The sequence below is a fragment of the Charadrius vociferus genome, unplaced genomic scaffold, assembly GCF_000708025.1.
Source record: "Charadrius vociferus isolate BGI_N301 unplaced genomic scaffold, ASM70802v2 scaffold398, whole genome shotgun sequence".
NCBI lineage: Eukaryota > Metazoa > Chordata > Aves > Charadriiformes > Charadriidae > Charadrius > Charadrius vociferus.
In genome coordinates, this window is record NW_009649571.1 from 59,668 (window position 1) to 75,662 (window position 15,995).

The 15,995-nt window shown below is 46.3% G+C and overlaps 1 protein-coding gene across 1 annotated transcript in view; it reads left to right on the top strand.

Moving 5' to 3' along the window:
• The first annotated feature begins 13,073 nt into the window (after positions 1-13,073).
• Positions 13,074-15,995, top strand: part of LOC104291091 (ficolin-2-like) — an 8,865-nt gene continuing 5,943 nt past the window's right edge. Inside the window, 6 exon segments of the mRNA XM_009890289.1 lie at positions 13,074-13,106; positions 13,487-13,523; positions 13,526-13,596; positions 13,599-13,704; positions 14,521-14,634; positions 15,360-15,413. Coding sequence (XP_009888591.1) covers positions 13,074-13,106; positions 13,487-13,523; positions 13,526-13,596; positions 13,599-13,704; positions 14,521-14,634; positions 15,360-15,413 — 415 coding nt within the window.

The following is a 15,995-nucleotide window of genomic DNA, read 5'->3' on the forward strand; positions in this document are numbered from 1 at the left end:
GGCGAGGGCTGGAGTGAGAAGGAGTTAATACTCAGCAAGATGGTGCTGACTGAAATCCAGGGTCAGAACGATGTATTTATGGTTCTCCCAGATATAATACAACAGCGTCAGTGAGAGAAGTCCATACCTTTCACTTACTAAATCTGGACTGGCTTTAGAGATTTCTGTCCTGAACTTAGAACAGAAGGACTCATTTTCATAGAACCACAGAATCACAGACTGGCAGGGAGGGGGTTGGAAGGGACCTCTGGAGATCATCTAGTCCAACCATCCTGCTAAAGCAGGGCCATCCAGAGCAGGTTGCACAGAGTTGTGACCAGGTGGGTGTTTAATCTCTCCAGAGGAGGAGAATCCACAGCATCTCTGGGCAGCCTGTGCCAGTGCTCTGCCACCCTCACAGCAAAGAAGTTCTTCCTCATGGTTGAGACGTAATTTACTGTGTGCCAGTTTATGCCCATTGCCCCTTGTCCTGTCGCTGGACACCAATGAAGAGTCTGGCCCCGTCCTCCTGCCACCCACCCTCTAGATGTTGATAAGCATTGATGAGATGCCCTCTCAGGATTGAATAACTCCAGGCTGAATAACGCCAGGGCTCTCAGCCTTTCCTTATGGGAGAGATGCTCCAGTCCCCTGATCATCCTCGTAGCCCTCCACTGGACTCTCTCCAGTAATTCTTTGTCTTTCTTGAACTTTCTTGAACTGGGGAGCCCAGAACTGGACACATTATTCCAGATGAGGCCTCACCAGGGCAGAGTAGATGGGGGTTGGGGGGGTAGGGGGGTGACGTCTGTCGACCTGCTGGCCACGCTCTTTTTTAATACACCCCAGGATACCATGGGCCTTCTTGGCTACCAGGGCACCTTGCGGGCTCGTGGGCAACCTGTTGCCCACCAGGACTCCCAGGTCCCTCTCTGCAGAGCTCTGCAGAGCTGCCTTCCAGCAGGTCAACACCTAACCTGTACCGGTGCATGGGGTTATTCCTCCCTAGGTGCAGGACCCTACACTTGCCTTTGTTGAACTACAGTAGGTTCCTCTCCACCCATCTCTCCAGCCTGTCCAGGTGTCGCTGAATGGTGGCACAGCCTTCTGGTGTGTCAGCCACTCCTCCCTGTTTTGTGTCATCAGCAAACTTGTTGAGGGTACGCTCTATTATTTTGTCCAGGTCATTGATGAATAAATATGTTGAACAAGACTGGACCCCTGGGGAACACCACTAGTTACAGGCCTCCAACTGGACTCTGCGTCACTAATCACAACCCTCTGAGCTCTGCCATTCAGCCAGTTCTCCATCCACCTCACTGTCCACTCATCTAACCCACACTTCCGAAGCTTACCTATGAGGATGTTATGGGAGACTGTGTCAAAAGCCCTGCTGAAGTCGGGGTAGACAATGTCCACTGCTCTCCCCTCATCCACCCAGCCAGTCATGCCATCATAAAAGGCTACCCGACTGGTCAAGCATGATTTCCCCATAGTGAATCCATGTTGACCGCACCTGATAACCTTCTTTTCCTCTATGTGCTTAGAGATGACATCCAGGATGAGCTGCTCCATCACCTTTCCGGGGATGGAGGTGAGGCTGACTTGCCTGTAGTTTCCTGGGTCCTCCTTCTTGCCCTTTTTGAGGACAGGCGTGATGTTGCCTTTCCTCCAGTCCTCAGGCACCTCTCCTGTTCTCCATGACCTTTCAAAGATGATGGAGAGTGGCTTCACAATAACATCTGTCAGCTCCCTCAGCACTTATGGGTGCATCCCATCAGGGCCCATGGATTTGTGGGTGTAGAATTTGCCTAAATGATCTCTAACCTGATCCTCCTCAACCAAGGGAAAGTCTTCCTCTTCCTTTCTCCAGGCTCTCTCTCTTACCTCCAGGGTCTGGGATTCCTGAGGGTGCTTTCCTTAGCAGTAAAGACTGAAGCAAAGAAGGCATTCAGTAACTCCACCTTCTCTGTATTCTCTGTATCCATGGTATCCACTGTGTGCTGCTGGTACAGTTTCCCCTTGCTGATCTTGCTCGTGGGTGTCTATAGCTGTTAAAGATTTATGGTTGTAATGCTAGAAGGTGAATGCAGTGGAGTCCTGCTTTTGTGGGTCACCAGGGTCCAAGGTGATTAATTCTTAGTTAGTGTCCACTATAGGAACACGGTTAAGAAACCACCTATCTATCTCTGTCTTGGTTCCTCTAATACTGCGCAGCCTTTTAACTGTTTCCTGCAACTCAGCTACTTGACAAAACAGATCAAAAACTTGTGCACACCTTATGCAGGTACTTACCTTTACCAGAAGAGCCTGGGCACTCTCTGCAACCTACCACATGTACTGAAACGTCCTTCTTTACCAATACCATCTGGGTGGATGATTCTGGCATCTTAGGGGCTTTCTCTGTAGGAGCACTGGTTTTAGCCCTGAGGCAAGTGCCCACCATTTTGGCAGAGACCTAGAGCACTTCCCTGGGCTGTGCACCTACAAGCAAGTTGCAGGGTCCTCCTGTGCGAACTGTGGCGCAAACTGCCATGCCACACCCTGGCTGACGCACCATGCACCGCTTGTCTGTCCTGTTGCCAGTGCTCCTGATCACTTGCCCAGGGCCATTTAAATCTCCTGTGGTTGCTCCCAGCAATGCCCAAGCCATGTCCACCTCACTCATGAGAACTGCTGGCACCTGGCAGGGCTCTCTGCTCTTCCCCAGGTTTCCCTGGCTCCGGGAACCCTGCCATCTGCCTCAATCTAGTGCTCAGCCACAGAACCTGTCGTTGCCACGACTCCTCGCCAACTCCTGTCTGTCCACAATACGTAGGTATTTTCAAATAAAGAGAGAGCAAGATCCTGACTCAAGTCAGTGTGCAACAACCTACAAAGATGCTTGGTGGTTCAGTGATTCCTCAGATTCTAGTTGAAGTAGGGTGCATCAGCATGGACAACACGAGGCATTTGCAGATGGTGTAATGTGGGAGACAGACAAAGGGTACTATTACTCCTACAAACAGACCAAAATGAAATTCCATCCATCATAGCACAGCAGAAACTGATCCAGATCCAGTTATTTCTGTCAGCCTCAGCTGCCATTTCTGTACCAGTGTAGCACTGTTCTTTCTCAGCCTTAAAAGCCATTTGGAAATGCCTTTGCTCATTGATCCCTATTAACCAACAGTTCCATCATAAAGCCAGTACAGGACAAAGTAGTGAGAAAAAGAATAGCAAACAGAAGATTTGAGGATATCTGAATAGCTCGTGTGAGCTGCTTTTCATTGCTAATCATCCTTAGAAATTAAAAAAGCTCTGAAATGTCAAGATTTCTTTGTTTTCAAACAATTACAACTGGTATGGCAGTCTCCTTATAGCTAGCTCTGCAAGTAAGACATTTCCTGCAGTCTTGTCCAGTAGTCACGTAGCAGGGTTTTTATTGGGGTGGATGGAACAGATGGCTTGTTATGGGTTTCTGGACTGGTCTGGTTCCTTTAGAAGGTGTTTGTATGACCAAAGGTAGAACCAGATCAAAATACTCTTTTACCATGCAGATTTCTTAAAAGATTAAATTTATTTTACTCTGCTGGGTAATGGGGACAATCAAGTGAGCCAATGAATATCTCTACACTTCTTAGCTGGTCTTTGTGACTAACACCTACATCTGACCACTCACCTGTGTCTTTTGGAAAACTGGGAAAAGCTCTAGAAAACTGGACAATCAACTCCTGGGATACGTTTGAGCCTGGTCTAGTCTGCTAGCTAGTCTGCACAGACTGAGCTTTGCATCTCATTTCCAGATAGAAAGGCACGAGACTTGATGCCAATGAATTAATAGCCATGCACTTTACAGTGGCCTGGCTTTGCCTCGCCTCGCCTCGCCTCCCCTTCCCCTTCTTCCCTTTCCCCTCCCCCTCCCATTCTTCTCCTTTCTCCCCATGCTTTCCTCTTCCTTTCTCGTTCTAAACACAGCTGCTTAAATCCTTGCCCTGCTAAATCCAGTGGGCTTAGCAGGCTGAGCCAGTCAAGGCAGGATAGACTTTTAATGCAGGGACAAAATTCTTTGATTCTGGTGTTGTATGTCTATTTCCAGGTGGGCTTCCCTATATAACATCTAGCCATAGAGGAAAATGAATGCTTTTCCCTTGCTGAAATGCTCTGCAAAAGGTCCAGCGTGAGTCCAGGGGAGGTCATAGCAGCAAGCTGGGTTGCTGCAGCCAGTTGTCAGAGGCCATGGAAGCTGGCAAAGCTCCCAGGAGAATTCCCCAATCCTTATCCCGAGAAAAACAGGGAGGAGGAGAATAGAGAGCAAGAGATGGATGTTGCTCGTTTTCCAGCCCCAAATTCCCTCAACCTCTACTGGCTGTCACAGAAACCTCATCCCTCCCTTATCAACCCCAAACAAGCTCTCCTCCAGAGCCAGGGGGATTTCTGTGTCAGCTGATGAATGGCAAGGGCTGCACAGGAATTAATACTGTGGGCAGATGATAGTTGTCTGAAAAGGGAAGATATAAGGGCTAGAATGAATTGCAAGCTACTATATTTAGCGCTGTCCCTGGGCAGATAAGTCTTTTTTTAACCTAGGATCAAGGGAGAAAGGATCTAAACCCACTTGTTTGCCTCTGTCTAGAAGCAGCATACCCCAGAGGAAACACCAAAAGAGTCAGCACAGCACCACTTCATGGCACAGCTCTTTCTGTGGCTTGGGAATTTCAGTATGATGGTTGTGGGTTTTTTACTGAATGATGAAATCTCAGTTACCCAGGACCAGTTCAAGAATTCACATATTTTCATGCAATCCATGTTTGCTTGAAATATCTGATTCTGTCTTCGCACCAAGTGGGGGTTTGGTCCAATCCAGCCTTGCAAATCCAACTGGAAATACGGCATCTGCATTTTTACATTTTACTATTTGGCTCTGTTCTTGTGCTGTGACTGCATGTGTGTTCCTTCTATGGCTGAAAACATTTTTAGGGCATAGTAGATATACTTCCCCCATCTTCTGAGCTTTCTGTGGGCGCAGATTCCACTGCACCTCTGAATCTGATCACTTCCACACAACAAACTCTCACATCTTCCTCCAGCCACACATGGTTTCTGCAAACTGCAACATGAGCAACAGGCAGCTGAGTGATTTTTTCTGGAGTCAGATGGTTAAAAGTGGCATCTGTCTTTTGATTCTTGACTGATGAGCAGCATCAAAGTAAATTTTTGAGAGTTGTGGCTCAAATTTAAACTGCTGTATCTGCAGCTTATTCAAAATCTCTACAGATCTTGTTTAAGGGGTTCTGAACTCATGGGTTCCAGAAAGTGAGATTTTTCTCCCTACAAATGGAGCTCTCTGCTCCTCTACCACCCAGAGGACAACTGACTCCGTTGTAATTCTCACTGGGTGTGATGGTTATTTTGGTCATTTCAGTTATTTCAGGACCTGTCAAATACTACCCCTCCTCCCGTTACATGCACGGCCAGGTTCTGTTCCTGCTACTCCTACAGTCTTCAGTAATATTTTTTTTGCCCACGTTACTGATGAAACATCTCTTCCATCGAGTCTTCAATTTGTGTCAGCAATTACATAAATCTTAATTTCAACTGTCCTCTTTCCGGCAGAGGCATTTCTTAAATATGATGCAGTTTTGGGATGGAGGGAGAAGGAGAGCCATGAGCCCTGATAGTCAAGCTTACGAGGAGGTGTTGAGCAGCGTCCAAACAGGTGAAGAAAAAAATTCAAACACTTCCAGCTTTTGCAGACCCTCCACTAGAGTAACCAGCACTTTATCCTTTTTTTCTTTTCTTTTCTTTTTTTTTTTTTTTTAATAAATATCTTGCACTTTTTCCATTATTTTACAACTCTTTATATCTTCTGGGCCAGAAACCCAGCAAGTATTGACTATTTTTGACATTATCTATTTTGAGCGAGGATTAATCCAGGTGTGTCTTGGTGAGAGGTTTCTGCTCACTCCTTTCCCCATCAGGAAGTCTAAGAGATGTCAGCGTTTCTACATTATTCCCTAAAACAAAGGCAAGAAAGTTACAGTGTACCTGTTTTACAGGAGTCAGATACCTGTGCACCAGGAGGTGTGATGGGCTCCCCAGTGCTGTTGTCAGAAAGCAAAGCTGAGCAATATAACTTGAGAAGTCTGCCTCCCTCAGGGAGGCGAGTGGCTCCTCCACTCCCCACAGCCCTTAGGGGGACCTGGTCAATATTCCACAGAAGACTCCGAGTGTACATCAGCAGAATAAAACCAATTCAAAGACATTCTCCCATGAGGAGTGTTGTACAGTCTCCATCCCTGGAGATTTTCAAGAGCCAACGGGACAAAGATAGGAGCAGCCTGGTCTGAGCTCACCACTGATCCTGTTTTGAGCAGCAGCTTGGAGTAGAGACCTCCTGAGGTCCTTCACAGCCTGAATTATCCCCTGATCCTGTGGTGATGTGAAAAAGCCATTCCAGGTGAAGAACATGCTAACTGGTCTCCTCTTCTCAGTTCATCTTAAAACTCATGGACTTAAATGTCCAATAAAGTATACGCTTTTCAGAAAGAAGACTCAAGATCTGTTTAGTAATAGGTGCACAATAGAAACTATGGGCTGTTAATTTGATTGGTTTACTGCACAGGAGAAATAAAGAGATTTTCTGGTCTCTACTTACTTAGGTGCTTTGTATTTTTCTGACAGATGTGCCAGACCTATTGTGTAGAAAAGGTGGGTGCTTCCTAAAAAAAAAACGTCTTTTTGTCTCTTTTTTTGTTGTCTTTTATATCATGTCTGTCATAAGATTTTATTTTGCTAACTAAAGGTACACAAGTCTACAAGGATATTTAAGAAGAAAAAAAAAATTCCAGACAGAAAAGCCGCTTAGAGCTGAATTTAAAGGATGGGATTTGGGGAACATATGCTTCAGTCAGTCTCTTTAAACAGAAGTACGTCTCTGAATAAATTCTTCTGCACATCTTAAAGGTTGCTTCCAACCTAGACAATTCTATGTTTCTATCTAAAAATAAACAACCTGAGAACAAGACCCGTGCCCAGCTGAGATCTACCCAAGTATTGTCAGCACTTTCCTTTCCCCATATTTATACAATTTTAAAACCCCTAAAACTGTGACAACCTTGCTAGCAATGCTAGTTTCCTTTTCCAGTTCACCCACCAGTAATTAATTCTTGGCTTAATATCTACCAAGGAGCAATGAGCTGCCAGGAGCTGTTAGCCAGAGGAGTCGCGCTGAGTGGCTGGTACACCGTTGACCCCTGGGACCACTGCACTGTTGGCCATGCTGTGAGAGATGGACACGGATGGGATGGCTGGCTGGTAAGTGCCACCAGAGCAGAGGAGCGAGGCTGCCCAGGCCCCTGCAGGTGTGCAGCTTCTGCCCCTGCACCAGCCAGTCGCAAAAAGGGGTCCAAAGCATCTTGTCAAACTGGCTTTTTGACTGTGGAAGTTTGTGGGGCTTTAAACTAGAGTATTAAATGTATGAAGCGCAAAACACAGAAATAAATATCACCCTCTATTTTTTTTTAAATAAATTGTATGAGGTTTTTTTGGTTTCAGTTAGTGCCAAAGAATCCCAGACTTTTCTTTTATGCCTTTCTTAATGGCACTGAAATGAGGAGAGTTAAAGGTACAGAGTGAATTTCCAGGACTTGCATATCATGCTAAATTATGAAAGTAAATATTGTCCTCAATCCTAATCATCATGCCATCATTTATTGTGATTAATGGTTATTACTAAACCATAATCCAGAGGTGCAGGAGTATGGACTACATCTCTACTTTATAGGATCCCTGGCAAATGCACACAAACAATCTTTTCCCCAAAAGTGGACTTTGTCAATCCAACTGCTTTAGCCCACATGACACTTGGAACAGCCTCATGGTAAAATGACTTCGTGTAAAAATCTCTCTGTCATTATTCATCTTGCACTGAAGATCCTCTAATTGTTTTATGCATAACTTTTTCTTCTCCTTCCGTATTAATACCCACCTGCCTTCTGCCCTGGCAGGTTTTCCAGAGACAAGTGGATGGCTTCATGGGCTTTTTCTGAGACTGGAATTCATGCCAAAAAGGCTTTGGGAGCCAGCTGACCAAATTCCAGCTTGCTAACGCATGTTCCTAACAGTGTTCTACCCCAGCAGCCGGAATGAAAAATCAGTCCAAATGCAATGGCTCCTCAGCAGAGCCTGGCCAGGGAAATATGGAAACAGCCCCAGCCCCAGCCCCTTGCCTTCAAGCAGAGCCTTTGAGGGAGAAAATGGATGTGGCTGCTATTTTGGCTGACTCAGTGGGGTCAATCTACTGCTTTAGTCCAAGACAAGAGGGAGAAAGATAATGGAGGAAGGCCCAAATTTTAGAGGGAACAGGGCAATCATAAAGATGGAACACCAAAATAAATCATTATAAACAAACAAACAAACAAACAGATTTGACAAAAATCTGGGTGGTTGTTGGTTTGGTTTTTTTTCAAAAAAAAGTCATCAGCTTTTCCTGGAAGTCTAAAGAAGAAACAGGAGACTCAGCTAACATCCAGGAGCACTGACTTCAGTTGTGCTGTGAATATTTAATGAGTTGAGGAGTGGCCCTGAGCTAAACAGGGGTTAGGAATCTCTTCAGTAAGAAATCAGAATTCCTAAAGACTGCAGAAATAGAAATACAGAATAAAATCCAACAAAGCACTGGCATAACTTGTGTGTGTCTGTATAATGGTGTAATCACTGTGTCTGTAACTTGTTGTGATTAGGCTATAACAAGCTTCACATTGACCTGAGAGACTTTGACAACAGCCATCATTTTGCTTAATACACATAATTCAAAATTTTAGGGGAGACTGAAAATTACAAACTAATCCTTAGAAAGTTCAGTGGTGGCAATGCAGGTAAGGAGGATACAAGGGATAAACTGGAGCTTCCAGCAAGGCAGGGTGATCTGCAGATGAAATGTTATATGAACATGAAATGCTTTTTGCATCATGTGAATGATCTTGTCTCATCTGTCTTGTACGGGACCACAAAGACTTTTCATGGGCTGCCACCACCAGGGATGCTCAGAGCACAGGTAATAGAGCATCAAACATAATCACAGAGCCCCATGAAATACCACCTCGAAACATTAACAATGCTCCGGGGGTTACAAGTTTCCCCTCAGACCAAGGTCACTAATCCTAAAGAATAGAAAGGCATAGCATAATTTAATAACACTCCCTGGAGATCTGTGAAGGCAAAGCTCTCACTCCATCAGCTACCTAGAATTAGTTGTACTGCCTAAGCTTTCTATTTGCAAATGGAAACTTTGATACAGCAACACTTTGCTGAAGAGGGACCTGGATATGGAATTTATTGGACACTTAAAATAGCAACTGATAGCTGTTGACATTTAAGACCTGAATGGGGATAAAAGGAGAAGTATATGCAAAATCTTCACCAAGAACCAAATAGTTCACCTCATGCAGGTATAACTTCCGGTTGTGTGACATTTGCCTGGTTCAGTAACAGGCAAATTGTTGGAAGAATTATTCTGCTTTTCAGCTCTTGCCATCCTTATCTGTTTGGTATGCATACCCTTACCAGATGCCCCTGCAGTAAGAACCTCCTTTGCCCCTTTCCTGAGCACGTTCCTCATCCAACCAGTTGTGCCAGAGTGAGCAGTCCCACCTATGTCTCCAGAGCTCTGTATATGGGAAAAATTACTATCAGCAAAGAAAAAGGGCTGAGGCATTGCCTTTCCACTCTTCAGGATTCATCTGAGCAGGGAGGGTGCAGAGCAGCTTCTACGTATCCTATAAACCACATCGCTTCCCGTCTTCCCTGCTCTCGGTGATGAACAGCTGCCAGCCTTTCACAGACCAGAAGAGGTGTTACCAGAGATTGTAAAGTAACTTGAAAATGGAACGCAGCGGGAAATACCTTGTCAAAGCAGAGTCTGATAGAGAGGCTGGTAGGAAAGAACCCACTAAAATTAAATCCTTTTTGGGTAGGCTGTCTCAATATATCACCATAAGAAGAGTTAAGCAAAGGCTCCCCAACAGCAGCTCCTAGAGGAAACCAAGCAAATGCCAAAGCAAATGTTCAGCGAGGGTATGCAGCTGGTGTGCAATAACTGGTAGAGACGTGTCCAGTTGGCTCTTGAAATTAGGAAATCACTGTGCCCCAAAATTGGTGTGTACAATGTGGGAAAGGAGCCCCTAGTGCAGGTTCAAAGTGGGTGCTGGCTGCCCAGTGCTAAGACATGCTACAGCCAATGCCAGCTATGGGAAATGCTGACTTCACTCTGCCCAGTGGGAAGGGTCTATAGGCACCAGTCAAGGTGAGTGAAACCAGCTGAGCTCCTCACAGCCAGGACCTTCCATTGAAGCTGGCCTGGGAAAGCAGAGCATGAATCCTTGTTCAACAACACAGCATGTGAAATCCAAGGGGTGAGCAGGGGGAAGTCTCCTCCCTTCACTTCCCTACATTCCTCCTCCCTGGGGACGACAACTGTCTTAAGAAACTCTACCAGTTACCTGTGCCTTTTTGGAGCCTTGGGAACTGGTTTTATAGTAAGGACAAGGGAAATGTGCAGCAGGTGTCTCAGCACTGAGATGCTCAGGCACTCAAAGACAAACCCCAGAAGCAGAAAGGGAAAACCAAGGAAAAACTTTTTTAAAAAAAATGCTGGTTTAGCTTGGGCAAATGTCCCCACCACAGATACTAAGACTGGTTATGGGCTGAAGAAACTCTCCCTCGGAAATATAAATGTTCGTCAAAAAAACCCTGAAAACTGTTATTCGCCTATAGGGAAGAGCTACAAATGGCACAGACCACAAAAAGCTAAGCCAGAAGAACATCTTTCCTTGTTGCTTTGGATGATAATCTACTTTTGCAGGTTGACATCACTCCTTTCCAGCAAGACAAGTCTCCAAAGCTCATGGAAGCTTCCCTTCAGCACCTGCAATGGTGCCAACTCTCAAGCAAGCTCTTATTTCCCATCACCTAAAGTTAGATCTGTCAGAGTTTACCTCCCAGCTCCCCAGTGCCAATTGTCTGCTCTTGCAGCTTTAGGAGTTGTGTGGCAATGTCCTTATGTTAGCACAGAGCAGAGGAATGCAATGACTGGGGCTTGCTGCTTGTTTTAGGTACTTACAGCTTTTGCAGCTTTCCCCATGCTCCCTGCAAAGCTCTAGCATCCTGGTGGCAGCAAAGCTCCAGGACCCCACCAGAAGCCAGGATTTCACCTACAATTTTGCATTAATTAATGCTAAATCCCCTATTGCACACAGTTATGATGCTCTCACATGAATGTCTTGAAGCTCTTCTGTCATCTGGTTGTGTCTTCTGATTTGCTAAGCTTAATTTCTTGGGGATTTGCTGATCAGTTCAATTCTGGGGACTTCACTCGGCATTTATGTCTCTAGAGGTGAAGTGATGGGTTGCAGTGTTCAGAGGTGCTTCCCATTCACCCAGTGTACTTAAAATTCTTGTTTTCTCATCCCCAAAGTGATCCTGGACTTTCAAGACTCACAGGGGATGTTTCCCAGGGGTCAAGGGAGAATCTACATAGAATTGCTGATGGTGTAAATGATCAGTCCTCTGCAATCTTCACTGAGTCCTGGGAAGAGGAAAAGCAATGAAGGACATATTGATCACTGGCCCGATTTCAAAATCTACCCTCGGGGGCCTGACCTACTTTGGACTAAGCTTGTTCATCGTCAGATTCCCTCCTGCTCCCAAAAGTAGCTGCATGCATAAAGACACTGCTGCTCTCCTCGGATGGAAGTGGGGTCAGATCTCCAGGTGTCCCCCAGGGTGGATGGAGCCCGCAGCTGGTAACACCTAAGGGGATGCATCAGTGCTGGACAGATACATCACAGCTGCCTCCACAACATGCATTCTCAGCCCAACCCAAAGTTGGCCGCTCCACTAACGCAGCAACTGGGAAAAGCTGGGCAAACCCATTCTTACTTTTTTTTTTTTTTTTTTTGGCAGGACAGATCTAGCCTGGAGCCCTTGAGAGACTGTAACGATGGGGTTGGAACAAAGTATTGCAGCCATTTCCAGGCACAGAGCACAGGATATAAGGCACTAGGCTTCTCAGTGCTGGGGCTGGCTCTTCTTCATCCCCACCTGCCCCGTGGGGCAGACACAGGTCTGTCCCAGACGAGGTGCAAAGGCAGATGAGAGAAGAGGGGTGCACGAGTCCCCAGTCACCCTATAGCTGCCCTGCATAGACGTCTCCCTCCCTAGCAGCTCAGAGGCACCTGCTCATCCTTTTTCTTTCTTTCTGAAAAGCTGAAGAAAAAAGCTGCTCTCTTTTCACCCCAAGAAGTGCATGCACAGCACTTGCCATGGATGAGGTACTTTTTTGCCATGTAAAGTGAAACCCAAACTTGAATGCAACCAGTCTGATCACAATTCCTCTGATTTCCCTGCACTTTTTTTCAGATGGGGGCAGGAAAGTAAGGGGGGTATGTGTTTCTCTGCTGGAATTGGTTCTCAGGAATGACAATAATCACAACATCTACTGAATTATTATTTTACATGTGTGCATATATGAATATGTATAAGAATGTGTACATGAGTGTGTGTATGTATGGGCTATTTGGGGGACACAGAATTTAAGTGACAACCAAATATTTATCTCTCCCCTGCCTTCTCCCATTTGCTTAACATTAAAGTAGGCTGTCATATATCATTGGAATTTGGGATGTCAGAGGAACTTCATGATAGAGGTGAATGCTTAAGGGGGAGCTATGTTCTGCCTCTGGCATCCTGATAGCTGGGAAAGGCTCCAAGAAATCAGGCTGCTCTGAACTGGGATGCAACAATAAGGAGAAAAAACTTAAATTCTGCCCTTTGCTAAAATCCATAAATTTTACAGGCTCTGTGTCTGTCCATTACATGGGGGTCAAACTTGATGAGGCAGTTTGGACCTCTATTAATACTGTCACAAATGAGCAGAGCACAGGGCTTAGCCACAGCAAAGAAAAACGGAAATCCTGCTCACTATTACAATTAATAGGGACAGAAGAAAAAAGAGAAAAAAACCCAAAACTGGTGGGGAGGGGAAATCAAACATGCTCTGCCCACCTAACCTTTCCTGGAAACACAGAGTTTTAACTCTGTATCAGTCATGGATCATGTATAAGCTGAAACCTCTGAAGGGTTCCAAAGTGAGGCAGGGCTGCCTGGCAGGCAGAGCACTGGAGCATGAGCCAGAGTGCGCAGCTGCTTTCTGCCAGTGGCCTCAGCTAACCTTGGGCTTTTTGTCTCCAGTACCTCAGTTTCCCAATCTACACAGTAAGCTCGGCTCTTTGTAAAGGGCCACTAGCAGGCAGAATGAGGCAAGCTGTCTGCACTTAGCCAAACCTGTGTTTTTACTGGTTCATTGCCTCTAGAAATATAATATGGGAGGGGAAAGGCATCCAAAATTTGCAGAGGACAGAGGCAAGGCAGGCTGGGGCAGCCGGGCAGGAACTTTGCCATCAGACTTGTGGAAAGTGGCTTATCTGGGAAACAGCTTGAGACCCAGCCAGAGTACCAGACCTGAGAGCAAGCAGTGGGCAAGCGCAGAGGTGGAGCTTATGCTGGGGTTTTGTTAGATATAAAAGGCTTAGATGGGTCAATGCTAACCACAGCGCCTGCGACGTGGATGAGGGGAGCTGCACAGAGACCAGAGAGCAGTGTCAGCTATGGGGAGGGCAGCCCCAACCCTCCTGGTACTGCTCAGCCTAACAGTGACTATTTGTGATGCCCAGGACACCTGCCCAGGTGAGTGGGGCACAAATCCTACTGCCATTCCGCTGAGACAGCCCGTTTCATCTCCCCTCAGAACACAAGGAACTGGGAGGGGAGGGGGGAATATGATTTTTTTTCCTTCTATGCTTTTTTGCTGTAACTGGGAGGAGGGTAAGGGGGAGGCTAAAGTCTCAGCAGCCACATTACAAAACTGCTGGCTCCAACCAAAGATGTAGCATCCTCCCCTACTCACCAGTGGGATCTCCAGGAACAGGCTGTCCCAGTCAAGGTTGTCCATCCTGGTTAAGGGGTTTTGTTCATGGTGCCTTGCCCCAGTTTGTAAAGGATGCAGAGCAATACAAAGGATCAGTCAAGTACTTGCTGGGTGCCAGGCACCCTGGCAGCCCTGGGACACTGCACAACACAGCTTTCTGTCTATATTTCTCAAGAAGGTGACAGGGGCGATTTCAAACTGACCTGCTTTCAGGAAATTTAGTAGAACCCTTACTGTCCACAGATCCATCAATGTCACTTACTCTGCTGTCAATACCCCCTCAGGGCACCTCTCAGCTTTTGTTTTATTAAGCTACAGTATATTTGTCATGCATGTAAGGCCATATGCAACAGCCTCCTCTCCCACTGAACTCCCCTAAAGACAGAGAGATTCAGTGTCTAGCTCCTGCAATATGCGAGATCCGCAATGCCATCTGTTAATCCATACAACATCTCCAAACTCTCACCCTCATTGCTTTTGTTTGCACTGTTCCTCAACTCCAGAGGGTTTGGTTTTCTCTCCAAGACATTTCAGAGCCCTAATAATCTCCATGAAGACTGTTTTCATTTCCTCAGAGGTGAGAATAGTGGGACTCAGTGATGCTGACCGGCTCGCTGTTCTCCAAGGATGCCCAGGGATCCCAGGTGCCTCTGGCCCAAAAGGAGAACCAGGTCTCCCAGGAATGAAAGGTGAGGCCCCAAAAGCCAGCAATGAACACTGTGATACTAGATGCCTTTGTTGCTTTGGGTAGGGGAGGCAAGCTGAGGCTGGAGCAGGCTGGCCTGGCACTGGCTTCTGTGAGCAGCTGGAGATTCGAATAGGAGAGGAAAACACCCCATCTAGAGATCCAGAAGGATGGGATCACATGAAGTCGCCTTTTTTCCTGAGTTCTGTCACAAGTCTGAAGTGGTCCTGGGGTATGAGCTGTCATAACTCACTTGTTTCTTCTACAGTAAAAACATCTGTTTATTTTCTGAGTCTTTATTGAACAGTCTGGGTGGGAGGGAGGCTGCGATGGTCCTGCATATCTACAGTGGAACAGTTTGGGAACTGTACTGGCACCCCCAAGTCCAGGAAGCAAAGGAGATGGGGTTCCTGCAGGGTTTTCATAGCCATCTCACAGGGAAGATGAATCACATCAGCAGAGGAGCATATCCACCACAGCAAAATCCATGGACTGGCTCCAAGATGTACAAAGCTCACAGGAGCAAATTAGGACTTACACTGGCAGCAGCAGTGTTGTGTAGCTTTAACAGAAGAAAGGGAGTAAGATAAGTTGCAAGACAGAATCTAATTAACAAAACCCAGCTCCCTTGTTTCTGAGAAAGCCAAGACCCAGCTACCGGGTCTTCTGTATCATCTTGCCTCTGGTCAGCTTGCAATGTATACATACAAACTGAGTCTTTTGTTGCAGGAGAAATGGGACCCCAGGGATTCCCCGGGAAAGCGGGACCACCTGGTGCAAAAGGTAATGCATAACATTTTCAGCTCTAATCGATAAATCTACCCAAGTTCAGGACGTGCATTGGGAGACTGGGTCTTACAGAGATGAACTGTAGAGCTGGTCATACTCTGAGAAACAGCCCTGAAGTAGCATAGGTAAAGCAGGATTTGGGGGTATGGATCTTGCATTGGGTGAATACTAGAAACAGTGTCCTTGCGTGGGACCACATCATAGAGGAAGATACTACTCTTCTTCTCGAAGTTCCGCACTGATCCTTACCAGCCCACTAAAATCAGACCTCTCCCCATTACCCATACCTTAACCTGCCTCCACCATGACAAACCTGCCCAAATGCCCCCCCTCTCTGGGGAGCTTGGGGTGCTTTGGCCAGGAGGTCTGATGCAGAGACACAATGCTGAGTGCTTCCAGCAGCCTCCAGGCCTGGACTCGGCATGCAGTGCCATTGTAGCCCACTCAATCACAAGGATGGGATCAAAGCACCAGGAAACAGCTGGCACAGAGTGAAGCAAGGACAGAACAGGGGGCTCTTTGCAATGGGATGAGCCACTAAAAAGAGGAAGATGTCTGCTGAGAAATTGGCTTTCA